Here is a 19084-nt window from a genome sequence, read left to right on the forward strand (position 1 = left end):
AGAGGAGCTCAATTTGATGTCATTCAAGTGGTAAGAATATACTATACTTGGAAAAATAATAGTAATATATACTTGGTCAACTGATTGTCTATAATAATTAGAATAATGCTTGGTGAACCATTTTTTTGGATACCACCTGTATCCCACCTCATGTGGCTAGTGATTTGGCACATCCACGTCATTTAATAAAATTATGTGATAGGTTGGACTTTCTTTTATATCAGCTGCCCCATAAGGTGAGATGTAAGTGGTATCTAAAGAGGTGGTTTACTCAGCATTACTCTAATAATTATGGTTCAAGTACATCATGCTGATATAAGTATAAATTTTGTTTGGTTTGGTTTGGTAGGGATGATAATAAGATTGTGCGTGTTTAGCATCTTGAAAAACAAGTGATTTCTTATCATTGTCCACTGGTCAGTGCTCTTTCTTTTTCGTGGAGCATTTCTCCCCTCCTTTGTAGGTATCTCTTTGAATCTATGCAACTGATATGAAAAAAATCTGAAATTTCAAATCACCGACACATTTGAGAACATATAATAATGTGCAGACCAACAATTAGTATATCCATTTACTCGGCCTTCCAATTTGAAATATCTTTAGCTACCAGCTATCGCCACGCTACCAGCTGGTTGAGCCTCATATGTTGCATATATAAGAATGTGATTCTTGCATGAGAGAATCAGAAGCCACAGAATATGCATTTCCATCACCAGGCATTGGATGGGTTGCATCTACAGGAGCAGGAGGAGCAGAAATTTCTGTGGTAGCCTCCTGAGCAATATTTGAGCTGGAATCAGAATAACCTGTCGTAGTATAGGCTGCTGATGGATATCCCATCATTGCATTTGTTTGAGCAACGACTGTCTCACTGTCTCGATCCCATGCTTGAGAATCAAACCTTTTAACTACAGTAATTTCCCTTGGTTTAAAACTGCAACAATACCAACAATAAAATTGTATGCAGGCTAACCAATTCGAGATGCAAGAGAGGTAGAGAAAATGGCTACTGTAAAATAGGGCAGTGTATCATGCAGGAAGTTTAACCAAGAGTTAAAACACAGTTGGGCATTAAGTAATACACAGCCCTTAATTTTTCAAATAAAAAATCGTTCTGCATTTTCTTTTTCATACACCTCACAACAAATAAGCACCTCCCATCTTAAACCCGTAGCATGTAGTGTTCAAGAATATTTCATAGCCAAAACAAAACTCCAACAATAAACAATCACCGCTTCCACTAACAACCTCGCATGCAAAAGCATTTAACTCCATTTAAACAATCAAGACCACTCTAAACCTATTATATAAATGTGAGGGAAAAAACTTGGGTAGAATGTGTGCTATTTATAAATCATAAATGATACCATTAAGGCAAAGAGAAAAGGAAGAAGAACAAGAAAAAGAATCAATCTTGATGAATTCCAATAAAAACACGAAACTCCTCACTCTAATTTCATAATCGAAGTTGTAATTCTTTAAAAAAAAAAAATCCTAAAAATAAGTAATCGTAACTAGTTATCTAACTCAATTTACACACTAAATCAGTAGGGAGAGAACAAAAACCTCTATCTAGGGATTAATACAAAATTGTAGTCAAATTCAAGCAATAAAGCGCAGATTAAATGCTCAGCACCAGAAATTAACACAAAAGAAGCGAAATTAACGACGCCTAGGCCTAGGGTTTGGCAGGATAAACCCTAATTGAAAAGCGTGGCTGGAAGAAACTGAAACGCGAATTGAACTGGAGGTGATGGAAGACTTACCTCGAGGTCGGAAAACGGCGCCGTATCCGGAGAGCTCCGTAACTAAGCTTCGCGGAAGAGAGAGAGAGAGAGAGAGAGAGAATTTGAAAGGCCGGGTTGTGGATTCATTCATTTAATTTATACTCATCCTGGATCTGTCACTCCTTTTTCCTCTTCAAGTTTCATATCCTGCAATGTGATGGAACTAATTTTTTAGAGCTTGAATGTTAATCCACTCCCTCTCCATTGTAAACAGACTAATTTTAAAGAGAAACCGGCCAATAATTTTGGATGCCATACATACTTTAAGCTTAACCCAAATACTCACCAACCAAAATAATATTTTAATTACTATTATTTACTCAATCCACCCACCAGTGTACTAAACTAATATGCTCTTATCAGATCACAGAGAAAATACTAAAAATTCTGTTAAGCAGTTTCGTTCATTATAGATTGTTTTTTGTTGTTGTTTTTGGATGACTTCGATCAGATATGGTACTTGGTATATTCTATTTTCCCTTTCGTTGTTAGCTTTGGATGACTTGATGCACCATAGACTAGAAGCTAGGCGTGCAGACTGTGCAGTAGCCAGCTTCCAGCTTGGTTTCAGCATATTCTTTCAGGATACTTCAATTCATAAAGGAGAAAATTATTTATCATTTAAGCTCTATAAAATGAGGCGAGCAGTTTGAATCCAGGAAGCAATTGCTCTACGTACGTACTGCATTCCATCTCCTTTGCTTCACTTCTATGCACTAGCTCAATCAAACAAAATTCGAGTCTTTTTATCAAATATCTATCATATGGAAAAGATTGAGCATAAGTATGTGGAGGTAGGAGGACTAAAGCTTCATGTAGCTGAAATTGGAAGTGGTAAGTACATGTACATGCATCGTCCAAATATCCCAGCTGTTTGAGTGTTTCCACTCATTACAAGTGATAATTTATAAGTAATGACAAGTATTTACTAATTCCAAATGCAGGTCCAAAGGCGGTGGTTTTCCTGCATGGATTTCCAGAAATATGGTACTCATGGAGGCACCAAATGATTGCTGTGGCCAACAATGGCTATCGGGCAATTGCCTATGATTGCAGGTAGAGGTGGCAAACGGGCCACTAAGCACGAGCACGGCACGGGCCCAGCACGCTTAAAAGTGGCCCGGCACGGCCCAAGCCCGTTAGTGGCCCGACATTACCCGAGCACGTTAGAATAACGGGTCGGGCTGGGCCTAAGAATATTGGCCCATTGGCCCGGCCCGGCCCAAGCCCGTAATGGGCCCGACACGGCCCGAGCACGACATATTGTGGGCCGGCCCATTACAAACACAAAATTTCATTTTGTTTTTAAAAATATTAAAAAACTACAATGATGAGATTTGAATATGAGACATTTTTATTTAAAATCTCATGACAATTCCACCAATGCTTTCTTTTATATTATCAAAATAATGAAACAAAACATTATATCCTTATTTTGACATAAGTATTTTTTCTAAATATTAAATATAAGTTTATTAATAAAGACTAATCTCATAATAATACAACTATAGAATGAAGGAAATAATATATAATAGATACTTTATTTCATAAACAATGACAGACGATAGAATGAAGGAAATAATAATAGGAACGATAGAGGTGGCAAACGGTGTCATAATAATACAACTATAGAATGAAGGAAATAATACAACTATAGAATGAAGGAAAGAATAATAGATACTAAATCTTCATTATATTAATAAAGATTAATCTCACAATAATATACTAAAAACCGTTCAAGTAAACCCTAATTTGTGTTTGGCCCAAACTCTAGGTTACTTGACCTAGTGGTAATAGGGTTAAATTAGAAGGATCTAGATTCCTATTCAATGTACGATTACTTTCCTTGTACGATTGAGATTCTATGCATTGTAATCCTCTATATAAAGAGGCCCCTATTATCAATAAGAATACACAGCAAATTCCTCTCAAATTCAGTTTCTCTACAACACGTTATCAGCACGAAGCCCTAACCCTGAAACAGATAGCCAAACCTTGATTCAAGAAGCTAAAAACCTTGAATCCGAATACAAAAACTTGAAGCCTTTTCTGCCTTCACCTCACACATTGAAGAACTCGATCCCAGGAGTCCAGAACCGGCGGCCTCACCCCAAGAACCGGCCAGAAACCCACCGAACCGGCCACCGGAAGCTCCATACAACTCGCAGCAAATATTCCACCGGTTCACCATCTTCCGGACCTCAAATTTCCACGAAATTTTGTCCAAAGAAGCTCATCCACCTGAAGATTTCGGAACCGGAAGAATTATAGCAAAAACCGGCAAAAACATTGCTGAACCGGCCGACTGAAAGTCCGACAGAAAAACCGGCAGAAGGAAAAGAAAAGAAAAAAAAAAAAAAAGAGGAAGGAGAAGCTGCAGCCCAGAAGCCCAGCCCAGAAGCAACTGTGCAGCCTAGGCCCAGTAGCAGGAAGAAGCCCAGAAGCAGAAGGGGTCCAGCCCGAGCCACGTCATCATCCACGCAGGCACACATTCAGCGTCCCTCTGCCTGCCACGTCAGCAATCGGCCGCCACGTCAGCACCTCCGGTCAACATCAGTCAACGCCGGTCAACCTTTTTCCGGCCGACTTCCGGCCACTTTCCGGCGATTTTTCCGACAACTTTTTCCGGCCAAATTTTCCGGCGACTTATTTCGAGGTATTTTTTACTAAACGTTCCCGTTTTTTAAAGTTTTTAAATTCAATTTCTCTTCTTTTCTCGGGGACTTTCAACCTCCCTTCTTCTACCCCCCTTTCTTCTTCATAGGGGACACCAAAAGCCGAACTGTGGGGGTTCGTGCTCACTCCAAGCTTGGAGCTTGTAGAGTCCTCCAAACTTAAGAGTTTGTTGAGAAGAAAACGATCGACCACACACATCATTGTTTCGATCTAATCCAACCCCTCTTGGAATCGAATTTCTTGGAAGTGACTACGCTCGGAAATTCCTAATTTCTTGGAAGCGACTACGCTCAGAAATTTTATATGTTTTCGTGGTAGCCTTTCACGCTCCGAAACTAACCCTAATTTCTCGTTCTCTTTCAGGATGAGTAACCTGAACAAATTGGACTTTGCTCTATTGGGAACAACTGGCTCTGAATATCACAGGTGGGTTCGTGATGTCCGCCAGCATCTCAAGACCGATGGAATCCTGGATACGATTCTCGAGCCTAGCCAGGACGTGCTAACTGTTGAGCAAGCTCAAGCTTTGGAAGCAAATAGAGCAGCCTTAGAGGCAAATAAGGCGAAAGCCATCATCCTAATGACTCGTCATATGGATGATTCGCTCCAGTACGAGTGTATGAATGAAGAAGACCCCAGAAGGCTGTGGGTCTCACTCGAAGAAAGATTTGGCAACGTCCGTGACTCCCTGCTTCCTGACCTAGAAGTGAGATGGCATAGCCTCCGCTTCTGTGATTTCAAGTAAGTTCTTGACTATAACTCGGAAGCACTTTGCATTAAATCCTTAATGGAATTCTGTGGTAAAGAGATCACAAATGCGATGTTGATTGAGAAGACTCTCTCTACCTTCCCCGTTTCTGCATTGATGGTTGCTAAGAACTATCGAATCGATATTGCTGTAGGACGGATCACAAGGTTTCATGAGCTCATTGGAACTATGAATGTTGCTGAAAAGCATGACAACATCCTTGTGAAGAATTATAATTCGACATCCGTGGAAATAGAGCATATTCTGGAATCCAATTATAGTCGCGCCCCTAAGAGAAGGCGCCAAGAGCGAAACCCTAACCTTAGGGATACTTCTGGACGTTCTGGTTCATATAATCGCTCTACTTGGGAAGGTAACCGCCAATATAGGCGAACACGGAACCGAATAGGTCAACGTGGAAAGAGAGAGGGAGGCAACGCCTCTGGCCATGTTGGTGGCGCCACCAACACTAAGAGTCATCTAAATGACGCTTTCAAAGCGCCTCAATCAATGGAGTTTGAGCAAAGAGATGTATGTTCTCGATGTGGAGTGTCTGATCATTGGGCACACATTTGTAGAGCTCGTGAAGAAATTGTCACCGCCTACAAAGCATATTGTGAAGCAAGAGAAGCTCACTATGTGGAACAAGAAGATCAAGAAGATGATCTAGAGTAAAGGGTTGAAGACTACAAATTTGGCTGGGATCAATAGATCGCCAATTCTGTTTAAGTCTTTATTTTCCAAGAGATGTAATAGGCAATTGCCATACTATGTAGTAAATGCTATTGATTTAGTTTTTCTTCACATAGGCTCATCCAAAATGAGTGTGATGTCTAGGAAGGTTTTGAGATAAGTGGTACTTAAGCGAGCTTTGCTCCACCGACATCTCTCTACTCACCTGGTCATATTTATTTTGGAGTTACCGAAAGAAGTCAAACGACTACCATTGTTTTGCATTAGCTAGCATTTTGGATTAGATTTTCTTTGGTCAAAGAAACAATGATGTAACTTCGTTGGCTTATGAATAAAATTTCGAGTTCTTTTCATTATGACTCTATTTTGATTCTAAGCATATGACTTTTGTGACTACGATGGCTGGGTCATCAGTATTAATTCAAGGACATGGAATAGCCCAAGTTCCACTTGCCAAATGGCACCTTAATTACTGTCACAGAAACTCTCTACGCTCCTAGGGCCAATCGCACCTATAAATAGCCAACGGATTCCATGCGAAAACGCATATAGAGAACGGAAATGAGTTCCTTTGCAATACCTCTAATGATTGCGAACAAATGCGCATCTTAGAGAAGTTTATGTGTCTCTCTAGTGGACTCTATGTCACTATTCGAGCTATTAATCCAATAAAAGTTATGAGAGAAGATCTCTTGGATTTAGACACATATTGGCTTTGTCACGACAGGATAGGTCATCCTAGTCATGATATGATAATCCGTCTACGAAAGACTTCACATGGACATCTTTTCTCTCGAGCGAAATGAAGCATGAATCAAAAGTTGATTCCTGGACTAAGTGTGACCGACGCTGCTGCCTAGGGCACTGCCTCCGTCCACCACCAGCTTAGGGCTGGCGTAGTCCTTATCCATGACGCCATGGATGGCGTCCATCATGGTGATGGCGCCCCAGGTGATGATGCAATCACCAACTTGCTTCAAAATAGCGTTTCAGACGCTCAGGCCCAACCAAAATTCTCATTGGTTGCTTCTAAAGCCTCTCGCTCGTTTTACAAAGCCCGTTCCTTAGGGAAATTAGGACAGAGACCGTCCTATGCAAAGGATATGAAAATACTCATTATGTTCTTACATAGAATCCATAGGGATTCTGTGGACTGATTCAACCAACTTGCGGACGTTTAAATATCTCATGATGATTGGTTGACACGTAAACACGCTGGTCACGTGTTGTGCCATTGTCCACTTGTAATGCTGCTTATGCTACACTCCTAGCAAATATCATATGACAACGGGCTCACTCCCCGGATCATCCTATTCCGTCAATTGGACTTGACAATGCTAGAGAGTTTACATCGAAGACTTTCGATGGTTATTGCAATGGGACTGATGTTGGACATCATATTCCCATGTACACACCCAAATGGTCTCACGGAAACGACTACGATGGTAGTCAAGACATTGGTAATGCGCACCAATCTCCTTCTTTTCGCTTGGGGTGATGCAATATCGCATGCAGCTATGCTAATTCGTCTACGACCTACCGCCACTCAATCTACCTCGGCGTTACAGCTAGTGACTGGGTACAAGTATCGTACTTACGCATATTTGAGTGTGCCTTTATGTGCCAATTGCGCCGCCACAGCGCTTTATGATGGGTCCTTACAGACGAATGGGCAACTCAGTTGGATTTGAGACTCCAACAATCGTCCGCCACTTAATGCCCTTGCTAGGCGATCTCCTTACCGCTAGATTTGCGGATGTCACTTTGATGAGACAGTCTTCCCGTCGTTAGGGGGAGATAAGAACACGAATGTTCAACAAGAACGATAGGAATTGTCGTAGTCTGTCCCCACTATGTCTCATCTCGATCCCTGTTAAAGTGACGAGATCACACAAATATGCTGCAAACATGCCTGCAAGGATGGACGTCCCTACGAGAGGACGTAGCGCTACCCTACACAGAGGTAGGCATGGCGCCAACGCCATAGAGAGTGGCACTCTGGCGTTACAGGCCATGACCCCAGCTAGGATGCATGGGAGGCCCGTGGGTTTCGAATGATACTTTGGCACACTCCAATCCTTTGATCATCGACACTCAAAATCCGTCTCATGAGTATCTTCTGGGTTATGGTTATCTTTGGGGGACGCCTCAACGTCAGAACCTATTCCTGAGAATATAGAGCTCTATGAAACTTACACTAGTGTACATGAGACGTGGGATAAAAACTCCATCATAATTGATGATCTAGTCACGCATTTCGTTGCGCATGAGTTTGTTGAGTCCGATGATATCGAACCACGCTCCGTTGATGAATGAATGCCAACGTAGAGAGATTTGGCCTAAATGGAAAGATGCGATCCAGGTTAAGATGGATTCTCTAACGAAGAGGAAGGTTTTCTGAGCTAGTGATGCCAACACCTCCTGACATAAAACCTATTGACTAATGGGTCTTCGTTAGAAAGCGTAGTGAGAAAAAGATATGGTAATCTCGCCTTATGGCGCAAGGCTTCTCATAAAACGCCCTGGAATCGACTATGATGAGACATATTCTCTCGTAATGGATGTCATTACACTCCACTACCCTGTCAGTTTGGTAGTTTCCGAATAACTGAACATGCAGCTTACAAATGTGGTCACTACGTATCTCTATAGGGATCTAGATACGGAATATACATGAAGGTTCATGGTGAACTTCATTTACCCAAGTCAAGTAACTCTAGACCACGGAGCGCGTTTACAAAAGAGGTTGAAACGCTCACTAAAGTGACTACTTGATTGGGAAGGGATATGCCCACGCTTTTCCATAACAAGTTTCGGATTCTATCGCGGTTCATGTTGGACATGATCTTCATTAGAAGCCCTTAAAGAGTTAAGGGCAACCGCTGAACACTTGAAATCCGAGTTTGAGATGAAGGATTTTGGGAGAACATGATTATGTCTCGGTTTGGAACTTGAGCATCGTGTTGATAGATGCTTAGGCATTTTGACAAGGTCAAACCTTCAAGCACCCCCATGATCGTTCGTAGTCTTGATCCTGAAAAGGATCCTCTTCGTCGAAAGGATGATGACGAAGATGTGCTAGAGGCAGAAGTGCCTTACTTAGTACAATAGGCGCATTATTGTACTAAGCTAAATGCACAAGATCAGACATCTCATTTGCAGTAAGCTTGTTAACTAAGATATAGCTTTGCGCCAACGCGATGCCATTAGGATTGGTGTAAAAGATATCTTTCAGTACTTGAGATGTACGATTGATATGGGCTTGTTCTATCCCTACAGAGAGATGATGGATTCGGACCCATCACACACCAGGAACGCCTCCAACACCGGCCTGCGTCCGCTCTCCCCATCCCAAAACGAAGTTAGCGTTTTGGAAGGTTTTGCTAATGCTGGGTATCTCTCTGACCCACACAAAAGTCTTCCCAAACTGGTTAAGTGTTCACCATGGGTAAAGACTGCGATATCTTGGAGGTCTACAGAATAGACCCTAGTCGCTATATCTTCGGACAATGCAGAGACTATTGCTCTTCACGAAGAGATTCGTGAATGTATATGGATTGGATCCATAATTACGCATGTTCGAACAATTGTGGTTTGAAGTCTACCATAGATGAGCCTACGAGCATTTAGGATAATGCAGCTTGTTTTGAACAAATGAAGCAAGGCTACATCAAAGCGACAACACCAAGCTTAATCAGCAACAACAGACTCTCCTCAAGATCAAAATGAACTAGGTTCGATCTGAGGACAGTGTGGCAGACTTGCTCACTAAGTCATTGCCTAAATTCCACTTTCGAGAAACATGTTGGTAGCATCGTTTACGGAAGTTATCCGAACTCCCATGACCGTAGTCATCAGGGGGAGATGCAGACATCAGGGGGAGATGTCTACATGTATGGTCTCGAAACGTGAAGGGTGTGTTGTGCTATTTTTCCCCTTCGACCGATGTTATTTTTGTCCCACTGGGTTTTTGTTACTCGGCAAGGTTTTTAACGAGGCAACGAGAGAAGCACCGCGTTTGGGCAACACAAGGGGGAGTGTTCAAGTAAACCCTAATTTGTGTTTGGCCCAAACTCTAGGTTACTTGACCTATATAGTGGTAATAGGGTTAAATTAGAAGGATCTAGATTCCTATTCAATGTACGATTACTTTCCTTGTACGATTGAGATTCTATGCATTGTAATCCTCTATATAAAGAGGCCCCTATTATCAATAAGAATACACAGCAAATTCCTCTCAAATTCAGTTTCTCTACAACAAAAACAATATATTTTGAGTTTTTTTTTTCTTTCTTTCTTATAGTGGAATATAAAAAATTATTAGAAATCTAATCTTAAAAAGCTAAGATTAAGAAAAACGTTGTAGAACTTAATTTATTTTAATTTTCTAAATAGTTAAATAAAATTAATTTTTATTTGTTCAAATTAAGATTTTAAAATCGTGCTTTATAGTGGGTACACTACGCCAATATTTGAATCAGACGACACACATCAGACAACTGCGCACATTTTTTTTGTCGTCTGAAAAATTCAGACGACAGCAAGAATTATTCTATTGTCTGTGATTCAATCATACAGCAGTTATTGTATAACAGGTGTGATATTGTCCGCATTTTTTAAAGGGACAACAGATTTTCAGATTGTTGTTGTCCAAATAGCTAATTTCAAACAACATAATAAATGTTGATGTTGTTTCATTGTTATTCAGACAATGGTTGAAATTTGATGTCGTCTGAATAAATCTACTCAGACAACACTTTTTACATTGCTATTGTGCAATTTATTATCAGACAATCACTATATTTTGATGTTGTCTGATATTTTCAGTTCAGACAACATCTTTTGTTGTCTGTTGTGTGACATTATTACATACAACTGGTCTTTAGTTTATGTTGTCTGTTTTTAGGGTTCAAATTTATTCAGCCCTAGTTGACTTATGTGTTTGGAAACTTATATTCCTACACTTAGCCAAAAGGCCCAAAACTCAATTTTTCAACTCGATCCCTCCATTGACCAACAAGAATTTCATTTGCCCGCCCATTTTTTGGCCAAAACTTAAACTTCCCCCTTTTCACACTCTCTTACCAAGTCAATTCGACTGTCATTCTCTCAAAACCCAGTCATCTGACCTCTAACCTCTTTCAGTTCCCACTTCTATCGTAGCTCTCTCTCTCTCTCTTCCCCCCCCTTCTCCTCTCTCTCACTCTCTGTCGATGTCCTTTAGGCATTATCTGTGGCAGGGCTTTGACATAATTTTCAGATCTGTGGCACGCCTCTTCTAAATCCTTATATGCTTCACACTCTTTCTATTAGAGTCGGATCTCGAAATGTTTTGGGTTTTTTTTTTTTCAGATCTATGTCATAAAAGATTGAAAAGGAGTTGAGGTATACAAGAGGCAATCTGCAGTCTGAACTTCAGTTGTTTTTAACAAGACTACAGAAAAATGGAGCGGCAGAAGAAGAATGAGCAAAAACAAGAACCGCAAATGGGGATTGGCTTGGAGACCTTGCCCAGCTGCGTATTGATCACCGCTATCCTCCCCAAGCTGGAACTGGAGACTCTATGCTCTTTCGCTTGCGTTAGCAGAGCAATGAATACCTCAGTCTCTATCTCAAGCCCTTCCTTCACTCTCCTGCCTCAATCTCTCCGTAAAGTCTTCATCTTTTATCTCAAAATTTAACTCATGTTTCTTGTCAATTCGTAAAAACTGAAGCTTTAATCGTAAACCCAAAACTTAACTCATGTTTCTTGTCAATTCCATAAGCACTTTACGAAACTTCTCTGTTTGGATTGGGTTTTGATACTGTCGTATAGTTCTGTTTACATCTTTGGGTTTTGTTAGATACGGAAAGCAGAGGTAGCGAATTGGGGAAAAGAGGAGAGACTGGAAGATTGGATGCCCAAGGTGAATTCGTGCTCTAATATCCTTAGTATGGTTTCATTATGCTTTGTTTCAGACACGATGGATTAATTCTGGGTTTGGGTTTATGGAATTCCTATCATTTTAAAGGTATCAAACGAATCCAATTTTGGGCAGTTTGGTGATAAAATCTGGGAGTTGACGCTATCAGTACTAATGGAATTCATATATTTGTCTTAGGCTGAAAGGTTGGTGGGGATTTGGGTGGAGTTTGCTTAGCCTACGTTACCAGTAAGTGATTTTCATCTTAGCTGGTGTTTGTTTTTCAATTAGTGTGTGTGTGTGGATGTATATACCAGTATATATATGAACGAATGCACAACAATGTTTTGGCCTTACATATGAACGAATGCACAGCAATGTTTTGGCCTCATAGTGAGAGGTTTTGATTCAAGTAAATGGTTGGTTACTATAAGTGTTGGATACTTGAGACTTTGTTGTAAAGCTTAATATGGATCAAGCATGCCGTTTCTTTTCCTAGTGCAAATTTTGAAGGTGTTCAATTCGTTGTTGAATTTTCAAACTACTATCTTCCTGATGATGAGGCATTCTGTGTACAATTATGGGCATAAAAGTTTTTGCCGTTCTTTGGCATATATGCACAGCACTACACTCATAATACCTACTTCACACCTAGGTATAATTGTGTGTGTGTGTGTGTATAATTATACCACTGCACTATATATATAACAATATGAAAATATTGCTGTACATTTCACTTTTATACGCTGCACTAATATATATATATATAGGTCTTGGGTTTGGTTTATTGATTTCACAATGAGTATATGGATTATATAATAATGCTAGGCTTTGTTTATAATATGATTTTGATGTTTTGGCTGGGATTTGGGTATTCCAAAGCTTGTGAACGTCTGATACTTCAACTTGAAATTCAGAAAGCTAGACTATCTTCAATACATATAATCTGGGGTTTTCATGAATGTTCATCATCCTTTCTTGTTTTCCCTTAATATAGTCTGTGGTTTACTTATTAGCTAACAACATAGCACTACTTACTTATGTTCAATAGATTATTATGAGTGAAACCTTATAAGGCAACAATCATGATTTCTGTTCTTTTACTAATTGATAGACTTGTTATTGCACCACAGGAGGGTTTGAAGCCAATAGATGTTGCAGCTGCAAGTAGGAACTGAAGTGTTGTGGAGATCCTCTTACCTTGATCTGTTTTGGTATTTAGACTCTTTAGGTATATATAGGCATGGATAATGTGCATTTGACACATTTATCGACAAGTTTATGTTTTTGGCCTTTAAGTATATAGGCAAGGTTAGTATGTGTTAATATTGGGATGAACCTACTGCTGATGGAATATTGTAGATCTTGTTGGATTCAATGGAAAGCTTTTGGTATCAATATTGGATGTGTTTGTGGATGCGTTGATTGATAGGTTTTTGTTAGATGCAATATCCAGAATGTATGTCTTGTTATCCAATCTCAAACAATGCAATTTCACCAGAAAACCATTGTCTGACAATTGAGCACAAAAAAATCACATAAAAAAATTGTTGTCTGTACAACATAACAACAATATCTTTTAAACTGGTTCTATTGCCCAACATTGTAAAACACAATGTCAAAGGTATATATTCTATTGTCTCACTTCATTAACCACTACATCAAAGTAGGAAAACCATGGTTAGAAATAAACTTCAATAACTGCAAAACCTAGAAAGCTGTTGTTTGAGCAAACAACACACAAGAGTTTACTTTGAGAAAAATAGAGTGTAAAACTTTAACAGACAATGCTACACTATAAGTTATGTTGTCTTAATGACCTCAGAAGTTACTTTTCTTTAGATTATGCTGACTTAATTCACTTTGGACAACAGCTACTTTAAGTTGTCTATTGTCTTTTATGGTGTTCAGACAACAGGTTTGTTAGTTCTTGCTCTTGTCCAAATTTTCTTCAGACGACAGAATCTTGCTGTTGTCTGATACCGACATCAGACGGCACCCACTCAGTCAACAGCAAAGAGGGGTATCAGACGACAGCGAAAAACTGTCGTCTGATCGTATTATTGGCATAGTGGTAGGCACGAGCACGGCCCGTTATTGACCCGGCACGAGCACGGCCCGACACGATATGGGCTCGGGCCATGGGCCAGGCCGGGCTTAATGTTTAAGTAAATGGGCCGGCACGAGCCCGACACGATAATAAATGGGCCGGCCCAAGCACGACACGAAGCACGACTAGGCCCGATTAAAATGGGCCGGGCCGGCCCATTTGCCACCTCTAATTGCAGGGGATATGGACTTTCTGAGCTGCCAGCTGAGCCTGAAAAGGCAACTTTCAAGGACCTCGTTGATGAGGTTGTTGGAGTTTTGGATGCTTTGGCAATTGACAAGGTAATTAATATTTCCTTGCGTCTTAGTTTGATTACAGAGAGCCCTAGTCATTCATAATTCCCTATCACTTGATGTGTGTGAGTCTCATCCTACAATGTTATTCACCAAGCAAAGCTCCTTTGATTAATTAACTCTTTAAGCTGTCATTATGTTAATCATTTGTCTTTGAACAAATGAAGTAAAGAACTGTCTTTTAGAACCAAGTGAAACATATATCTTCTTATAGATTGAGTGCTAGAAGCTAAATGAGAAGTACTAACAATATTAATTACAATACCTAATTACAAACTCTACAATGATCAGTCAAGACAGTCGATCGATCTGCAAGTGCAAATAAATAGGAACTGTTATATCCCACTCATGATAAACAACATTCCTTGCTAGATATAACTCTTTACTGTTGATATTGCTGTTTGGAAACTAAATTTAGTGGCAGTTTTATGGGTGCATCATCTATGCATTTATACGGTAATTTTTGAAGTACTTTTCGGTACAAGAACTTGAAGTTAATTATAATCATACATCATTCTAACCTAGCTTTGATAAATGACCAGGCTTTCCTTGTTGCAAAGGATTTTGGATCTATAACTGAATACCTCGTAGCTGCTGTCTATCCTGAGCGGGTAGCTGGTGTTATATCACTAGGTATCCCTTTCATGCTTCCAGGTCCCACTGCTGTCCAAAATCATCTTCTTCCTGAAGGATTCTACATATCAAGGTGGCAGGTATAAATCACGTATATATGATCATTTTCATGATCGACAACGCTTTTCCCTAGCCTGCATCAGTTGTAAACATGAGCTATGACATTATTGCATCACTAATAATGTTGTTACATAATTACAGGAGCCAGGGAGGGCAGAAGCAGATTTTGGCCGCTTTGATATCAAGTCGGTGGTAAGGAACATCTACATTCTCTTCTCCAGAAGTGAGGTTCCAATAGCTGCTAAGGATCAAGAAATCATGGATTTGTTTGATCCAGCTATTCCTCTATCGCCAGGTTTCTCAGAGGAAGATCTTTCAGTCTATGCATCTCTGTATGAGAAGTCTGGATTCCGTTTTCCTTTGAGAGTTCCATATAGGTAGGTAACTAATAACAAGAAACAAACTTGTTGCATTTACTACTCCCACACCATTTTCACATTCTTCTTAAACAGCACAAAGTATCATATGTTCTTAATTCAACAATATTTCCATAAGCATACTTAACTGTATTAGAAACTGTTTTCATTTATGCAGGAGCATAACAGTGGATTGTGGTTATACTGATCCAAAAGTCTCAGCTCCAACACTGCTTATCCAGGGTGAGAAAGACTACCTCTTAAATTTTCCCGGGACTGAGGATTACATACGATCTGGGGCAATGAAACATGTTGTGCCTGATTTGGACATTACCTTCATTGCAGAAGGGGGTCACTTTGTGCAAGAACAACTTCCAGAGAAAATTAATGAGCTAATCCTCACTTTTCTCAGCAAACATGGTATCTGATTCAACGTTGCTCTATGTGCCTGAGGACCAATTTAATGTTGTGTCTGGGGTATGCTAAAAAGGCAGGGCCTCACATTGCATATTTGGGAATAAATTAAGAAACAGTTTCCCCTCTTATTAGTTGATGTGATCTTTGTGTGATTTGCTACTTGTTCTGAAAATATATTTTATGTACTTCGTTTTTCTGTATTCGAGCATTGTTCTTGGAAATAAGTCCAGGCAAAGTGGCTCACATAGGGAAAATAGATTGTGAGAAACTTCTGTATCCTTCCTATATTATGCATCATTGCGTGTGTCAAACACTGGCTACTGGTTGGTGAGTACTAGACATGTGATATGCTAGTATCCGAAGGAATGCTTCTATGGTACCAGCATCCTCAATCTATCGTCCATTATGCATCTTCATGGTTCTATGTATCAGATATCATCATCACTTCATCAGGGAAATTCCTTTTCCTTTCCCATCAATACAGGATCTTGTAATACAGGTTTTTGTATAGATAATAAGATAACAAGACTTGTAGTGCTCATAGTATACTAATATAGGAAACCAGAGTGACCTAATAGCCTTGAAGCAGTCTGTTACAGAATTCACATTGTAGAAGTATCCAGAGCGTTAAATACCAAATCACAAGATTAAAACATAATACTCGAGTCCAGCCAAGTCCTAACTGTAGAGCTTCATCTTTATGAGACGTCAAAAGTCAACATAACAGAGCTTTTTCTTACTAATCTTCCAATCAAGAGGTAAAAATTTAAACACCATTATGTACAGGGAATATCAATGAATTAGAAATAAGTGAAAAGCTTATTTCTCCGGAACTTTGGTGCATGCAATGATGCAAATATATCCTCAACTAACATTAAAATGAAAATTAGCTTCTCAGTGAATCAAACTATAAAAATAAATAAATAAACCCCTCTGCTTGAGTTTTTTTTTTTTTTTTTTTTTTTTTTGACTTTTTAAAATTTCAAGCTTAAACTCTCTGCTTGAGTCGTTTTTTAAGCTCAAGCTTAGCTCGGATGGGGAACATACTCAAATTTTTTTTCTAAGTTACTGTATGGCAATACATATACAAATATGAACTCCCTATTTTTTCTATCTTTGATAGCAAGGGTTTTGCCCTCTTTTTGGTTACTGTCTCCAATTTACTTAGGTGTTTGAACATAACCTATGAAATCAAAGAGGCTGCAGGTCTTGATTATAACAAGAGAAGGAAAGAGTCATTCCATGTGTATGTTACCTTCTAATTATAACAAGAGAAGCTAGGTTGCTTCTCACTTTGTGTCTGTGTGCATCTCACTTCTTTTAGTGTCACAAATATATTTTCTTCTTTCAAGTTGTTCTTGCAGATGGGAGCCCTGGATCTCTCTTGAATACGATGCTAACATGGTGTAGAATACCATTTAATCCTAATGTCGGTCGATTGTGTTAATAAGAGCGGTTGACTCATAGGTGAGGATTCTTTAACACCCAGCTTTGCAGCTCTCTGCTAATTGTTGTAGTTCTCCCACATCGCTTATGTGACCAAGTACGGAAGCTCATGAGACTATAAAAGACGAAGCACAATACTAAAATAATCATACCTTTCTCGGCCTTTTGGCTAAGATCAAGTGTAGTATCTGTTCTTATCAGTTTAATATCTGATACGTGGACCAATGGTTCACACGATATTAAATTAATTTTTTTAAGGGGTGAGTCCATCACAGTAGCTTGCTACTGGGGCTCACACGTGTCATCCTTGTCTTGCACTACTGCAAGGTTTGGCGCACCCTACCAAAACAAGTCAAAGTTTCAGTAACCATCTAAATGTAACCAAGAGAATCTCTAAATACTGGTTAATCAGTCTGCTCAATAGACAGAAAATATAGTCTGCAACTTAGTACAATTCATTATCTCCATAGAGGGGAAATTTTCATACAATACCGACTTCCATGATCTAATCAGTTTGTACCAAACAAACGCAGGCAAACAGCAGCAAGTTAAAACTTGGGTTTAGCTTGCTGCTCTGTTTACAGAGCCTCTCTCTTAGCTCTTAGGTGGCTCATGCGAGGAGGATACAGGTCTTGATTTCTAGTTTTCTCTTAGCTAGTCAATTAACTACGGACAATTGACAGATCGAAAGCATTTGAATCTCAATATTGAAGGCAGGCATCCAGTTTAGTCTGTCTAGCTAACACATCAATAACTACGGAAAGGTAAGTAGCAACACTAACGGTTGCAAATTTACTTTTTATTGACTCCCTAAATTCTAATGATGTTTTTCTTGTTTGTTCTTTTCAGCCCTCTCCACTGAAGCCGAGCAACATTTACGTGAAGAATATGAATGTCACTTGCAACTTCAAGTCTGCATTGACATCTCTGTGCAGCTCTGCAGTCCCTCTACAGAAAATGCAGGTTCTTGACATTACTTTCAAGGTCGAAAAAAAAAAAACCTCAGACATGCGGCTTCATTTTTTATTGGCAGCCTCTGTCTGTGGTTTGGAATTCTAACTTCTCTATTAGTTGAAAGTGCCAGACTGCCAGTAAGCTAGATTTTTACGGTTAGCATGAATGATGAATCATACTCACTATTAAGCTTTCATTTAAGCCTCTGTGGCTCTCTATTTGAGCCAAAATAATATTCTAGACATGATTGTCCAAACACTATGCAGTGAATTGGTGAGGTGAAGCTAGTCCTTCGATGGGCAACACATTTCGCTTGGTAGTAGCGTTGGAACTTTGAGAGGAAAATATGTGGGATTGTGCCAGTGCTTTTGCTCGGTTTCTTTTCCTTAGATTTCCTCCAAGGAATGGAGTAGGTGCATTTATTATTTTTATCCCATCTCAAAGGAAGGTTCTGAAACGCCAATGATAATGCATGTCACTGTCATACTTAAACTATGACTAATATTAATGATAGATGCTACAAGTCCCACATCATAGAAGAGGAGTGTATGTCTAGTGTGAGAGTTATATAACAAACCAGCTCAGGAACTGTAAAATTCACGGAGCCATGCGTTGAGCACAAAGCGAACTATTCTTTCGCCTTTTACTAAAGAATACCGTGTGAGCGGCGCTCTAAGTGGCATACGCTTATTTTTGGAAGGGAGCACCACTGTGGGTGCCCCTCAGATTTTAGTTAGCAAGATTTGTCGCTATGAAAGATTTGTCGCTATGATGCATATCATTAACTGAAGAAAAAAATAAGGATATGGTTTTCTTTTCTTAATAGAAAATACAAAGAAGAATTCTGACCGGCAATCACATGTTAGCAGCACCCAAAGGGGCTTCTATCTCAAACACAGTAACTAATAATATGTTTGAAACCGACTTTGAGAGCAGTTGTTGGCTAGCCTTTGGAGTCTGGATGTCTAAAAGCGACTTGAGCGATTCTCCATAGCCATTGGGATTACA

The 19084-nt window shown here is 39.6% G+C and overlaps 1 protein-coding gene and 2 non-coding genes across 3 annotated transcripts; all 3 read left to right on the forward strand.

Annotated features, from left to right (window-relative positions):
• The first annotated feature begins 2551 nt into the window (after positions 1-2551).
• LOC133742270 (uncharacterized) lies at positions 2552-15884 on the forward strand. Its single transcript, XM_062169942.1, has 6 exons — positions 2552-2621; positions 2732-2843; positions 14096-14198; positions 14753-14923; positions 15045-15280; positions 15438-15884. The coding sequence occupies exons 1-6, from the start codon at positions 2552-2554 to the stop codon at positions 15685-15687; spliced, it is 942 nt and encodes a 313-aa protein (XP_062025926.1). The 3' UTR covers positions 15688-15884.
• Positions 15885-17270: 1386 nt separating this feature from the next.
• LOC133707595 (U2 spliceosomal RNA) lies at positions 17271-17465 on the forward strand. The gene has a single exon (XR_009845209.1). It is a non-coding gene; the product is annotated as a U2 spliceosomal RNA (small nuclear RNA).
• A 1214-nt stretch (positions 17466-18679) lies between these two features.
• LOC133707604 (U5 spliceosomal RNA) lies at positions 18680-18797 on the forward strand. The gene has a single exon (XR_009845217.1). It is a non-coding gene; the product is annotated as a U5 spliceosomal RNA (small nuclear RNA).
• Positions 18798-19084: the final 287 nt, after the last annotated feature.

The sequence above is a fragment of the Rosa rugosa genome, chromosome 4 (genome assembly GCF_958449725.1).
Source record: "Rosa rugosa chromosome 4, drRosRugo1.1, whole genome shotgun sequence".
NCBI classification, from domain to species: Eukaryota; Viridiplantae; Streptophyta; class Magnoliopsida; order Rosales; family Rosaceae; genus Rosa; species Rosa rugosa.